This window comes from Lepidothrix coronata, unplaced genomic scaffold, assembly GCF_001604755.1.
Source record: "Lepidothrix coronata isolate B3197 unplaced genomic scaffold, Lepidothrix_coronata-1.0 Scaffold193, whole genome shotgun sequence".
Taxonomy (NCBI): domain Eukaryota; kingdom Metazoa; phylum Chordata; class Aves; order Passeriformes; family Pipridae; genus Lepidothrix; species Lepidothrix coronata.
Window position 1 is genome coordinate 974,860 of NW_016690373.1, and position 15,568 is coordinate 990,427.

At 38.4% G+C, this 15,568-nt stretch overlaps 1 protein-coding gene across 4 annotated transcripts in view; it reads right to left on the bottom strand.

Annotated features, from left to right (window-relative positions):
• Window positions 1-653: 653 nt before the first annotated feature.
• Window positions 654-15,568, bottom strand: part of SGCG (sarcoglycan gamma) — a 110,322-nt gene continuing 95,407 nt past the window's right edge. For all 4 annotated transcript variants that reach the window (XM_017831591.1, XM_017831589.1, XM_017831592.1 and 1 more), the window contains 2 exons: window positions 4,427-4,550; window positions 654-2,901 (listed from right to left, as the gene is read on the bottom strand). In XM_017831591.1, coding sequence (XP_017687080.1) covers window positions 2,728-2,901; window positions 4,427-4,550 — 298 coding nt within the window. In that variant the 3' untranslated portion in view covers window positions 654-2,727. The remainder of the gene's footprint in view (window positions 2,902-4,426; window positions 4,551-15,568) is intronic.

The following is a 15,568-nucleotide window of genomic DNA, read 5'->3' on the forward strand; positions in this document are numbered from 1 at the left end:
AGCCACCTGTGAACTGAGGCAAGTCCAGAAGGTTTATCTGTACAGGAAAGGTGGTAGTTATTGCAATGTCTAAAGGAAGTGCCATTAGTAGTGTTACCAGTCAGGGTAACACTACTGTCCGAGCTGTATACCTCAGTTCTGTAAAAACATTAACTAAAACAGCACAACATCAGTGTAAGAAGTTGCAACAGAAGTGGCTTCCATATACCCAGAAGTTAGAGGTTATTCTTGTGATACACGGAAAGCCTTAGTTCAATCCTTTGTTCTTTGTTAACTGGCAAATAACATTTGAAAATGTGCCTCCAAAACAAAAGCTTAAAATATAACATAAATATAACTTAAAGTGCTGTGCTTCTATTGCTGGCAGGATAGGCAGTTTGTAACTAATTTACAGTGATTAGATTAGGTGAATGATTAGTTTGATACTACATGGAAGTGGACATATGTTCTGTGGTGTCAGAAATTTGGGAAGGGTGACAATTCAAATGCCTTTAAAACTAGACAGTGACTGAAATCTCTAAGCACTTCCCAGTTTTGCTGTTAATACTACATCCATAAGAGACTGTTGACATTACAGCCCTCCAAGCTACTTCTTCTAGGAGGAATTTTTAGGAATATGGCACATGCAAAGGCATTTGCTGATCTTTATTTTAATACTCATACTTTCTATCCAATGAATAAGCTAAATCTGCTCGTAGTTTGGTTTGTAAAAGCTTATGCATGGAGCTGGAACCACCTAAACTGCCTAAGGAATACTGAAGACATGTTTCTGTTAAAGTCTGCCTCAGAAGAAGGCTTAGTTGGAGGGGCAGATATAATCAAGAGATATTGTTGTAGAGATATAAATTCTTCTCTTTATGGCCAACAGCCTCAGACCTGCTCCTGAAGGTAGGAGTGAGTGAGTCTAAGCCCAGGAAAAGGGAATTTCAGATGTTAAAGAAGTGTGGCTTCCTACTTCTCATTTAGGGAATGTATTAGCAATTGGAGCAGTCTCCAAATAACATGTGAGACCTTGCTTCAATTGCTTAAGCTCAGCTTAAGCATTTTCTACTTGCCCTGTTGAAGCTCTTCTAGCTCGCATTAATTGTGGGGGCTCCACAATTAATGCCGAAGGGCAGTTTCAGTTTTGTACATCAGACTAGTTAGGTAAATTGCAAAGGCAGCCCTTGAGGCAGGGACTGTCCAGGGCTTTACCGCAATACTAGTGGATACTGTCAACAGGGGACTGTTCCTCAGCTCAGGCTTTTGTGTGTACCAGGCATGTTAACTGAGTGTTTGTTTTCTTCCCTTGTTCAACAAAGCCGAAGTAGCAAGTTTAAAAAAAGTTAGTAACTCTTTTGTTCCAATTCTCCTGTTTTAAGGATGATTATTATTTTTTCCAAAGGATGGACATTCTGTGGTTTACTAACAATTATGGGTTAAAATCCTTCTGTAAATAGACACCAAGGCACCATGTGATAGCAGCTCCTTCCTGGATAACAATACCATCAAGTGTATACAAAACAGCATCAAAGGAATTAAAAACCCATGAGGTTTAAACAACAGACTATTAAATACAAATCTTGCTACCCAGAGATGTGCAAACAATTTATTTGTGTTCAGTGCAACACTGTACAGGGGAATGGGTCTGCAGCTGTATTTCTTTACAAGGTTACTAAAGAGTTTGTCAACTCTGGTGAGCACTTATTTTGTAACCCAAGTCCTAATGTAAAAAATAAAGAGCAGTTTTATTCTGTCCATTTGTGATGGAGTCCCACTCTGTCAGGATCAGAAATATCAGTCAACAGCTGCAGACAGAAATAAAATATTCCTGTTAATTGAAACCTGTGGGCTGTGTAAAAGAACTTTTTTCCCCACTGCTAAAACAATTCCTTGTGTCAGACAATCTGAAGCCACACTTTTTTTCTTTTTAGTGGTCCAGCTGGCAGAACAAATTGCCTTATTGAATTAGCATGTCCTAAAATAAAAAAGGATTTAAATGAATATGACAGTACAGGCAGTAGAACAAACAACTGCTATTATAAAATTTAATAATGTATTTCTCTGTTGTATAGTGGACAGAATTGAGACGCACGAAGGTATTAATGAATTCTGGAGCTTTTACTATTAGTTAATTTTATATGAATCTCAGTAATAAGCAAATCAGCATATATGTTGCCAAATTAAAATAGAAAGCTTTAGCAAGTTAACACCTTTTACAGAGAACTTATACAAATATCACATTTTTATATCATGTGTTATTGCAAGAACAAAATTGCATAGACCATTTGCTGGCACTTTCTGAATTCTCCAAATAATGCTTTGTCTTAGCAAATAGTTCAAGTAGTTCCCTCAATCTAAATTCACCCACTCATACAGTAAGTGCTTACAAGTAGTGAGAGAAAAAACCCACGGATCTCAAAAATAGGAACAATGACATAAACATCTGAACTGAATAACAGTTCAGCAAGGAAACATAGTTTTATTTTTTTATGCTCTCTGTAAGGCTGTTTTCAAAGTGTTACTGACAGAACATGTAATTTGATTCAAGTCATTCTTCTGAAGCTGAAATGTCATTTGTGCTCTTCTTCCCCTTACACCCTGTAGTCCAGAACTGTAGATACAAATTTGCTTCCTAAATTGAAGTACTTAGTTTTTTAAATTCTGAAAAATACTCTTGCAGTAGTGCTTTTTAGCAGTAATATAAAACTCAGATGCGCAAGGGGGTGTGCGGCCTTTTCTGGTGCCTCATTGGCAGACACGGCTGTATTCTTGGCAGGTGGAGCCCACGCCAGCCACTGACAAGTAGAGCTTTCCATCTGGACACACACAGATTTCATAGAGCCCCTGAGAAATACCGGATCCGCCCCTTGTACCCTCAGGTAGTTTGGGCAGTCGCACAGTTTCAGCATCGAGCAAAAGCTGTGTGGGAAAAAGCAGGACAAATGGACTTGTTAGAGATAATAAAGTAAAGCAATACCATGCCATAAAACAAGCTGAATTTGTCTAGGCAGATATCTAAGAATGGCCTTCTACCCCGACTTGTTATATACAAACCTGCTCTGAGAGCTAGGCTCTTGGCAGACACTGGAACACATGTGGGGATAAGCTGGTGCCCACCATGTATTCATTAGCAGAGACCTCACAAAGTTCAAGGTCCTGTACCTGGGTTGGAGCAATCTCAAACGTGGATACAAGCTGGGTGATGAATGTAGATTAAGAGAAGTCCTGAGGAGAAAGATGTGGGGGTATTGATGGATGAAAAATTGAGTATGAGCCAATAATGTGCACCTGCAGCCCAAGAAGTCAATCACATTCTGGGCTGCATCAAAAGCAGTGTGGCCAGCAGGTCAAGGGAGGGGATTCTGCCCCTCTACTCTGCCCTGGTATATTGTGTCCAGTTCTGGGATCCTCAGCATAAGAAAGAGATGGACTTGTTGAAGTGAGTCCAGAGGAGGCCACAAAATTGTTCACAGGGATGGAGCACATGTCCTATGAGGAAAGGCTGAGGGAGTTAGAGTTGTTCAGCCTGGAGAAGAGAAGGCTCCGGGAAGACCTCATTGCAGCCTTCCAGTAATTAAAGGGGGCCTACACTAAAGCTGGAGAGGGACTCTTTTTGTCAGGGATACTGTTTTTAAACTGGAAAAGGTAGATTTAGATTAGGTATAAAAAAGAATTTCTTCCAGCAGTGTGGTACTGGAACAGGTTGCACAGAGAAGTTGTTGATCACTGGAAGTGTTCAAGGCCAGACTGGATGGGGCTTTGAGCAATCTGGCCTAGAGGAAGGTGTCCCAGTCCACGGCGGTGGGGTTGGAACTAGATGGTCTTTAAGGTCTCTTCCAACACAATTCATTCAATGATTCTAAGATAAGAGAGGGGATCCCTGCCCATATACTGAATAACAGGACATGAGCACTGCTGCGGGACCCAGTCTGTCCTGGCCTGAATGCTGAAGCCTCACCACCGAGCCGGCTGGTTAAGGACAGACGTGGGTTCATTTGTAGCTCTTTTGTGGAAGAACTGCCACGGTACAGCCTCGCAGAGGGGATAAATAGGCTGCTGCATGTTGTGTGCTGTTGCTGACAGGGCAGTTCTTAATGATGTCTGAAGAGCTTCACTACTTAATTTAGCCACTCTGGGGCTGAGTGTCTATTTCTGGGCCAGCATTCCCCACTGGGATACCTGGGGATCACTATGCTCATGGGGAGCTGACTGCTATCCAAGTTTTATTAGAGAGCTTTTCTCTAAGCTAATACAACACTATGTCAATTGGTAGTATTATTTACATAAATAAAAGTCTTATTGTTGGCACTATTAATGTTAATACTCTGTCTCCTAAAACCTGAGGAATTAAAATAACCAGACGTGAAAAAAAGACTTGAAGTTATAGTTATATTCAGTCATGAAGATCAACCATAGTTATGGAAACAGAAGGGCTTGTACTCACCACACCATCACTGCTGTGTAGTTTGATATCCATCTGCGAAAGAGCTTCAATATTCCCAGCTTGTGCTTTGATATTAATTCCTCGTGGTGCATCCATGCTCAAAGATCGTGTTGGTGATTCCAGCCTGAAAGCAGAAGCAGGAAATCGGACAGTAGCACAATCTCATATGTCCCTTTATTTTTGAAAAGTAAGTACTTTGAACAAGCCCTTGCAGGCTCTTGCCTGAAGTCACATAAGTCATATAAAAGATGCAGTTTCTTTTTTCTTCAGAAAAAGGAGGTATCTATTTCAAAACTCACCAAAGCATCCCAATTGAAAAATATAGATTAATTCATGATAGAAATGCAAGGTATTAGTTCAGACATAACTACAGATTATTTCAGTATAACAGTAATTTAATCTTTGAAATCCATTTTTACATTATTTAGTTTGAATTTATTTTCATTTTTCACATAATAAGACCTTGAAATTAATACAATTAGTGCAATCTGGAAGTTTTTTTTATCAACGGGAGTTTTGACACTGCTACTAGTCAGACCAAGATTTCACTCAGTGTATGTGTGTGTGCTGTTTAACTAGGTGACATCTGAAACTTAAAAACCATTAACTTAATTTGAAATAAAAATTACTCAACATAACAAACAGAGAGTTGCAAAACCTGCAGTGCCACAAGATGGCAGGAACGTACTGCATTAGCTGAGTAATCACTTCATCAGGTCACCTGTGTAGGATTAATGATTCCTATTTTCCAAAGAGATAACGCTTCGTTTCTTCAGAATTTTGGTATCATTTCCATGGTAAGCAGTAGAGATAGAAGTACTAACTAAAATTTATGAGAAGGAAAGAAAAAGCCCAAGCTTAGCTACAAACTAGTGACTTTTGACTGTTACCTAGAACTGCTTCATCTGGGGACACTGGGAACACTGAAGAATCAGAATCGATACCTATTAGGTTTCGATCCTGAATATTTGTTCACCCTTCCTGATGACACCAGCCCTAAGTTTATACTATCAGCCAATATTTAACAGGTGAATATGAAGGCTAGAGAAAGTGAGTCAACTGGTGGTTCCTGTTTACTTTACATCTTGTTACCTTTCCTATTCAGTACATTCCCTGGACACATATGAAATATTGTGGGTTTCATCCATAGTGCAGAATGCAGATGCGCATCCCTGTTCCCAGGTCTGCATGTTCTTTTCCACTGTGTTTTCTAGAAATGTAGAGGAGGCTGTGGGTGTGTGGGTGTGTGTGCACGTGCGCATGCTCACACACATATGCTCACATGATCCTAGCAGATGCTGTGTTGGTTCCACAGCTGCCAATCCGGGTGATTGCTGTGCTCCAGCAGTCCTTTACTAGGTATGCACCAGGTAAGGAGTGCAGACCCTGACTGCTAAAGGAATGAAATGATTTTACACACAATCCCGATGTAGCTGTCTGATGGGTTTAATTTACTGAGACTATTTAAATTCTTCCCTTTTTTCCTGTTACTTCATTAAAACTAGAATTTAAAAGAAGTCAGTTTGTGCTTGTGAGAAAGTTCAGTTGTATCTTTGAATTCTTAAGAAGCTAAATCCAGCTGATATCTTAAAACGTAAATCCATGACATCTGAGCACAGTCACTAAACTTCAATTTTTTATCCCCAAATCTGTAAATAAGCAATATTGGCTTATCATTGCTGTCCAGAGGTAGCAGAAGATTCTATCTTCTCTGATCTTCAAAGGTCCTTTCCAACCCAACCCATTCTATGACTTTATGTTTCCATGATCTGCCTCTCCGTGACATCTCCTGGGTTAGTCACCTTCAGTTAGTTTAAGTTCCAGACTGATAATTTAAAATCCTAACAATGGATAACTGCATCATGGTTCCATATTGGGACCATATCCACAAAACAGTTTGATGCCTTATCCCATGAGTCTGAGATGGTACAAACTTCTGTCATGACTATGCTGAGTTAAAGGGCATGAGTATGAGTCTGTTCTGCATAAGACGACTAACGTAGCAGTAATCTTTATTAAGCAGTGTTTGGGATTTAACAGCTTTTGTATGACTTTTTGTTTTAGATCCCTAGATTTATACTTCTATGAAATGGAAAATCAGTTTTTCCCTGAGTGATTTACATGGGAAGTCTGCTTCATTGGAATATTTTTCAATGAACACTTGTATGGATTATATAATGAAAAATTAAACAAAGTTTGTATTTTCAATCTTTAAAATTTAATATATTTTCATAAATTAGTGTCAAGGTAGTTTAATATAACCTTGCCATAGTTTGTGTCATCAAAAAGCTATAAATATTGAAATAGCTCATGTTCTTTTGTAAAGTACTTCACCTGTGTAAGCAATCCATATGTAGGCAAAAATTTTTATTTTTAAACTGTATTAAATATCACAAGATGGAGGACTGGGACAGATTTTTGAGAATATATCAGATCTGGAGGCTGAAAAGCAATCAAACACCAGAGAAATATTTCTTACTTTCTACCAATATTAATGCTGGCAAGAAGCCTACAGACTTCAGAAACATTTACAGATTTATAACATGACTTACATATAATTTAAATTACATGGCAGAATTACATTTGCTATATTAATCACAATCCTAAATTTCTGCTGTTTATACAGGTCCTACTTCTAAATTAACTAAGGATGGATTTGCCTAATAAAGCACGTCATTGGAGCTTTCTGGCAATAGAAACCGTAGTGAAACAGTGAAGTGGAACTATTATGTGTAAGATTTTAGCAAAGGCAACAGTCAATAACACTAATGATGTATTTCTCTGTACAGCATTCAAAGGTTCAGTGTCTGAAGTCCAGATGTACTAAAAGCAAAACAGGCACCTAGTGTGACTGAGCTGAACCTTGACTTTGAACGTCCCTTCTCAGTCCCCACATTGATGTGCATTCCTCAAAAGTCTTGGCAAAACGAGAATTTGGTTTGTTTGCAAATGCTGGAGGGTGCTTGGAGATTCAGAGGGCAGAAATGGATTGTCTTAAGAGTTTTTGGTCATTTTACAGTGTTTGCTCAAATTCGTGCATTAGAATGATAAAAGAATATATTATTACCAGTCACTTTATCTTTTTTTTAATTACAGACACATAAATTACATTTAACAGGATGGAGTCAATGGTCTTTATAATCTAGAGGAATTAATCTATGTAATGTGCTGTCCTAAATGAGACATCTATCACAGCCTGTATCTCATTTAGGAAGATTGATTCTGTACGTAGGAGTAGCTTCTAGGTATTGTGGTAGCTGCCAGGGGTCAATTAGCAAGTGGTGTGGTGCAAGACAAATTGATTGTGACAGCACAACATTTGATGCCAAGGACCTGACACCCCATTATACGTGTCCTGAGGAGTACCCTGGACTAGCTGTTGCCTGACTTTGCCAACTGGATGCCCAGAAAGGTTGGAACATATTAGGCATTCTCCAAGAGATCCTAGCTTTCAAGTTAATCCAAATGTCACCCTGTTCATGGGCCCCAAACAGTTCCAAGAGAGAACCAAGATGTGGAAGAGTTCCCTCAAAAGCACATTTCTGATACTCAAGTAGACATATCCACAGAATGTAAATAAAAAGCCAGACTAGGCCCACTTGTGGAGTAGGTATTTTGCCTTGCTCTCCTTCGCCCTGATCCCTGCAGCCAGGAAAACTGCAGTGTCAGCTAATGAAAGGCAGGGAAGGGTGAGGGAATAGGTGGTCCCTGTTAATATTTTATAGCTCTGTCACCTTCTGGCTATTGGTCCTCCATGGTCCATCGCAACTAAAGCAACAGATTACAACAAAGATAATATTTTCATTGCTGTCTTCTTACTTGTTGGTAAGATAGTTTCAGGAGTTGACTATACTGTCTTTGCTGGCTGCCAAGGAAGTTTGATGCTGAGATGTGCAGAATAATTCGTGAAGGATTGTGTGAAAAGTCTTGAGGGAACCTCAGCAGCATCCACGCTCTGGATCAGAAACAACCCCAACAACCTAAAGGCTTGGAGATTTCCGTTTTCCTACAAGCACGCTGCTAACTTGTAGAGATAGAAGATCACCAGAAATTGCTCAGTTGGTTGTTAGGGAGGATGTGAGGGCAGTGACAGCCTGATGCAGTTGTAGTAAAGAAGCAGCTGATACTGCCTGTTCATGCTGCAGCAATATTGATCTAGTTTTTCATCCTGTTCTGGCAGGCATTAGAAGGATACCTTACTGATCTTTTAAGTGCCACAAGGCACTAGAAAGCTGGATTTAGCACTGCAGAAAGAGTATCACAGTTTTATTGACCCCAAGTTTCCTACTGCAGTTTGGGGTTGCTTGACTCTTAGAGCAGGAGAGAGGAACTAGCTTGCTCTTGTGAACTTGGAGAATTGTTTAGTCCTTGCTTCCACTTTTTGACCTTTCCAGCTCATGAGTCATCATCTCTTCTGAATTCAATGGAGAGAGAATTCCTTGGTATGACCTTAGGTAGAAGTTCCCCATCTGCACGCATTCTTCCCTACCTGGGGAAGACTACGGTAACTGTGATTGGACTGAACAGGTAGACAGCCTCTAAAATTGTGGTACACCCAACAACTGGTGTGCCCATACTTACAGATAGTAACTCCTCTTTTCTCTCTTTGCTTTTTGGTTAAAATGGCCTGATCAATTTTACCACACAGAGATTTCATGAAACGTATACCTGCCATAAAAGTGATAAAAGCAAGGTAAAGAATTTAGCAGTGCATGGTGTATTGAGTGAAATATGTTCTTGTACCAGTAAATGAGAAATCTGATTTTTATATTTCATCAGATATGCTAATCTATCACTTCCACTTCTCTAATGCTGTCTTACTTCCATAGTGCTTTAGAATAATTAAAATCCATGCAAAAGGGACAAATATATATATTAAGGTTTGATTTTTGAAGAAAGTAATATGAGGAGGCAGAAGACAGTGAAAGATCCCACTCCCTTTTTTTTCTGCCATTTAGTCTTTGTAGGACTGAAGATGCTGCTTCACACTTGTTCCTAGGCATTGATATGGGAGCATGCATGGGAAATACAGTATTAGAGGAAAGATTGAAGAATATGAAGAAAAAAGGAGATACAGCATTGTAACTCAGGAGAGCTGGAGCGGGAATACTGGTACTTGTTCCACTGGTGTGTGTTTCCATATCGTTTCCCCTGAACTTCCTTGAAGATGATAAACTCAAACCTGATAAGACTGTCTCCTACTCTTCTTTTCCAAGTAGACAGCTGTTTGACCCACCTCTTGAGTAAAAAATCTCCATGACTTCTCAGACTTAAAAAACATTTTCAAGAAACAAGGTGCTTTGACTAAACTGTTCCAAGGCTAAATAAAGCTATGTCAGTGAGTTCAATAAGGCTGCCAGTTATGGCACTGAAGATCTGATCCTGCAAGCCTGCATTCCTGTGAAAGTAAACACTGCAACTCTTCCTGTGCATGTGTAGTTAAAATACTAAGCTTATCTTTTTATAAGGGCATGCAGTGATAGGAAAAGGGGTAATGGTTTTAAACTGAGAGTAGGTTTATATTAGATATTATGAAGAAATTTTTTTGCTATGAGGATGGTGAGACACTGGGACAAGTTGCCCAGAGAAGTTGTGGATGCCCCATCCCTGGAAGTGTTCAAGGCCATGTTGGATGGGACCCTGAACAACCTGGTTTACTGGAAGGTATCCCTGCCCGTGCTGGGGAGGTTGCAACCAGATAATCTTTAAGGTCCCTTCCAACCCAAACCATTTTGTGATTCTATAACCAAAACATCTTTTTCACATTGTTAAGTAAAGAAGAAACCCTCATATGCCTCTGGCATGCTATGAACACCTACCCCAGAGTTCAAATCTGACCTTGGAAAGGTGAAAGGGGAACAAAAATTAAATCAGCCAGTGACTGGAGGTCGTGGAGCAGAGGAAGAATAGAAAAGGTAAGAAATGAAGGGAAAAAAACCCACAAGATAAAAATGGTTAAAGAGGAAAATCTTTAACCTGTCAAGGAACTATTGTTTTGAAAGTCAAAAAAGCAACCTAGAGGATTTTGTGGGCTTAATTGGCCTTGGTTCTCTGTAGGTGTCTGCTTTTAGCCCTGCTTTTTGAATGCATGTTAACCTTTAAAAGGCAATAGGAGTATATTGACTTTTTGATTAGTCTGAAAGCAGTTTAATTCCCCAGCAATGCAGCTAAACATCATAAGAGAGTAAACCCTAGACAGAGCATACACTAGTAACACAGGAAAAAGAGATTGTCAGCATTTATTTATGGTCCAGCATACACAATTTCAAACCATATCCTGTCTTTATGAGGAAGCTGGATTCCTGTTGACACGAGCTGAGCAAAACTAAGCTGGAGTTCTCGAGGTGGAGAGTGAGCAGCAGGCACAGACTGATGCCAACTGCCAATTCCCACACATATTTACTTATGTCCCAGCACATTGATGTTTTGAGGTCAGGCAAGTGTGTGTGGGGGGCGATGTAGCAAGAAGAATATGATTACCCAAAGCTGAGGATCTTGGAGTTCTGCCTTGTGTCTTTTGGTTGCTTGCCAGAAGGTCCAAAGGCAAAGAAGGACAAAACAACAGAACTGAGATCTCAGTCTTGGTATATGCCTCATTTCTGTTTTGTTTTGTAAGAGTATTTTCTTTGGAATGGCTCCTAATATTACATCTTCTTGCAAAGAGAAACAGCATGTTCCAGCAACTGTGTATATCTTAAGGACATGGAAGTGTCAGTATTCAACAGTAAACTGTGATAGTTCTTCCTGAATGTCAAAAAATAGGAAATACTAATGACTTATTAAATCTTCTTCCCTGATAAGTTTCTGCATACTAATGAAAATATAGCAGTTTTCAGCTATATTTTCTCAGTCAGGCCTTGGCACAAAATTCTGATTTGATATAACGTCTATAAATCTTTCAAATGCTGACTGATTTTTCTTTCTAAAATGTCTCATTTTGCATCACACATATTGAATTCCTTCATTTAAAGGTGGAATAATTGCTTCCTACCTGGATGACACTCTTCCATATTTCTTTCATTCACTTTGATATTCTAAGTCTGAGCTTCACTGAGTCAAACTAAATGAAACAATGAAAAAAACTGACTGAAAAGCTGCATCCATTTTTCCTTGTCAAGCCCATTAGTTGGTCAGTGGTCATATTACATTATCCCAATTTTTGTAGCTTGGTTTAAAGAAATAATTTTCCAAGGGTTATTGCCTCCTAGGAGTTGCTTGCACCAGGACACATATTCTGTTTCAGTAAGATTAATGTCAATATCAACAGTTCCCTTACAATGAATCCTAAGTCAATCTATTATTTATGCCACAATAAAATGTAGTATGCATACCAGTATATTTTTAATTTTAAGTTAAAAAAAGAACTTTCATTAATTTTCTCTCAAGTGAATCTGGCTCTTTCATTGCAGAAAAATTTACAGGTAAACTTATAGTAGCACAAGATACAGCTTAATATTAAAATTGTACTTTCAACTTAACTATGCTAAAACTAGTAACTCTCCAAAATAAAGTTTTTGTGACAGTAATAAAAAAGATCACCAGTCTGCTGAAAATAAAGAAAAATTGTCTGATAACATCACAAGAAAACAAATAGGGTACAACTGAATTCAGAGAAACATACTATGAGGATGTCTGTTCAGAGGCAAGTGTACATACACATGAACTCTGTTTGAGAAATGGCTTGAATAAAACAGCTGTTCATAAAGCAGCTCATTTTCCCAGGAATTCTGCAACTTTTAAAAAAAAATCTTCAGTGGTCCTCTGTTGCAATTGAGAGCCTATAAAATAGTGAAGCAATTTGTTGTAATTTGATTTTAAAAGTCACTTTTCTTCTTGATTCTTCTGCTTATTACTTAAATGCGTTAATGAAAACGGCATTTTGGAGGGTCCATCATTTTGTCTCCAATCACCTAGGAAAGTCTCAAAATATGCTGTGCTTTGCTGACAGCTTGTAACACCTCTGACCACTGAAAATAGACAGAAATGTACATTAAAATGCACATTCCAATATAATTGGGATAATATAATTGTTATAATAAACACCCCAAATACTTCAGTAACAGCAGACCTACTCTGAAATAATTAAGCTATTTGAAATAGTAGGCTCTGCTTTTTCTGGTAGCCTTCTTTCTTCAGACAAAAATATTCTTGATATTTACACACATACATATACAGACAGTCCTACTCTGCGAAGCACTAGTAAGTTGTTACTAATAGAACTACAGGACTTTTGTAGGGCGTGTATAATATTGCTGCAGGATCACTTCTTTTAAGTTTATTGGATTCCCCTCCCACATGTCTGTATTGGTTAGGGCTAGGGCATTCATTATTCAACCACTTCAGGGTTAAGTTCTCACCTATAGAGGGGAAAAAAGGGACCACCGAACCACTTTTGCATTTCTCTTTGTGCCAACTCTTGAAAGGAGTTTTCATCACACACGATACAGCTGGGCTTATTGTGCTTCGCTGGAACACAGGGGAGTGAAATGATAAAATCATGGAATGGGGAAACCAAGAAAGTAGATCACAAATACTGACTAGGCTTAACTAAGCAACCTACAGTGTATGCATTTTCTAAAGCTAAAACAATCTTGTAATGACCTTACAGAATACTGAGCTCCCGCTGTAATGGATTCTTAGACTCTTAGTGTGTTTTACATTAGACAATCATTGTATGAAAATAAAATCATAATTAATCAGATTCTATGGTAAATTCATTTTTCCATAGATAAACTAATCCATTTATCCCTATTTATTCATATATTTAAATAATTTTGCCCATGGACTTGTTACAAGTTTATAACTCAAAGAGCTTGGATATGGAGTCAAGTCTGTTGCTTGCTCTAATGCTGAATCGTGGTGCCTAAATTTTAAATATTCCAACATCAGAGATGAAGGACCTAGGAAAGTGGGCAATCTGATGACCCAAGATTAGAAGAAGAGACAGATTTTTAAATAAATAAATCTATTGGGTCTTTTAGCTTATTGTGTCTTATGCAGAAAATGAACAAGGATAATGATGAAGGGAAGAACCCCGAGGCACTCTATTACTTTTGGTGCCATTCTTAAATGTTGGGAGTATCTGCTGCTCTTGAAGATGTCAGCTGGTATATTCTTCAGCATATTTTCCTTTCCTTTAAATTAAATTTAAAAAATCTTATCATGGATTTATTTCTTGAAATAGCCTGTGCTCCAAGTTTGTTCCATATTTATGTTGTAAATCTGAAATGCATGGCAACAGAAGATTCCAGTACAGCTCAGTTATGAGATTCCAGATTCAAGGGAATTGTTCAGCATAAGCACAGCAGGCACTAACGCTGCTTATGGCTTAAGGGGGATCTCTGTTCACAAGCAAAATTACAAAGCCAGATTTGAATAACAGATGTTTCCAGCTCCTGAGGTTTTGGTTAACAGAATTTTTTTTTACATAAGAAACGTAAAAGAACTGTTCAAAGTTCTAGGACAAATGCAGTTAATTATATGTTCTCTTAAAAGGAGAATAAAAGAGTTCCCAGTTTTAATGGTACTTTGAAAAAACTATAAAAGCAATTTAAAAGAACATTTATTCAAAACACATATTCAAAAACATAGCAGATCTGATTATTACAGTGTAATCATTTGTTTACTAGTTTTCCATCCATCTTCAATATTGAGATTTTTTGCCTGTTTGCCCACTGTCACTCAATGCAAAGTTGTTGAAGGAATGAAGACTGAAGATTAGACTGAGATACGATTAAAATAGAAGCTTTTCTCAAGACTGACAGTTGTGATGAAGAGTGGTAAGCAGAGCTAATTTAAAAGAGGTCTCTTTGATGACCTCAATTTTATGATGTGCTGACTCTCCAGGTAATTAAAAATGGCCAAGCCCTCACTGAATGTGATTGAATCTGGCACATCACAGATGTTTCCAGCATGGCTATCATTTTCAAATTACTTTAATAATATTATAAAATAATGTATTGTATTATAAAATAATGTATAAACTTTAATCTCATATAATAACACCATTTGCATCACTGTTGTAAAAAATGTTTAGTATTTTCATTATGAGTAGTTTCATAAAATTATCTTTCAGGTTGAAATTTTCCATGCCTTTCTTTTATATATCTCAAGCAATTTTTTATTTAATGTTTAGAAGCACAGAAAGATTTCAAGTAAATGGAGTTCTTCAGTACCCACTGTTTATAGTGTCCACATGTTCTCCATGAAAAGAAACACTGAAGTGAAGATGCTTTGCTGACAAGCAGGTCATACCCTTCCCCTCTTGTGATGTGTTAGTACAGTGTCTGAATGTGCCACACTGTCGCCAGAGTCCTCACAACTGAATTTTCACAACTGCACACATAGACTGAGGGAGAGGGGAAAGAGCGAGTAGCAAGGGTGCACATGTGCAATGTATCTTGATAGAATTACTGTTACGAGGAAATATTTCCTTTTCTTTTTTCAGTGTTTGCCCCACGCACATCCTTATGGTGAGTGTCTCCTGTTTCCTGCCTCCTCCCCAGCTCCCTTGTTGTAAGTGCAGATAGGTATGTAGGTGAAAGACAATGTAAGGGATGATCGGCTCAACTCAACATTACATCTTAGATCAATGACAGCACAATCACAGACTTACAAACAGGGCTCCAGGTGGTCATCTGCAAGGTGTCTAGAACTGCGACAATCATTAGTGAAGTTTTCACGGTGGCTTGCGCTCTGGTGGAATATGTTGTAATCACTGATGACAGTTCACTTTAGCAAACCCACTGAGCAGTCTGACATCGTCAGGGATCCAGTTCAACAGTGTAGGTGCAGAAATCATTACAACTTTACTCTTTGCACTACTGACATAAGCAGCCATGGAAAATACTAAAATGACCATTTTATACAAGCAGCAGAAACAACTCCTATTGATTTTAATGTGTTAAGTGACATCCCTGAAAAACTGAGGCTTTAGGAAGAACATCAACCACGACTGGCATAAGTGAAATTCATTTATGACAGTGGGCAGAAGCCTGGCATGTGTTGTCAGGGAGATCTTAAGTCGCAAAAAGGCCACTAACATCAGTGCGTGGATTTCGTCTCCTCCCGTTACTGATGTATCTATCTATCTATCTATCTATCTATCTATCTATCTATCTATCTATCTATCTATCTATCTAT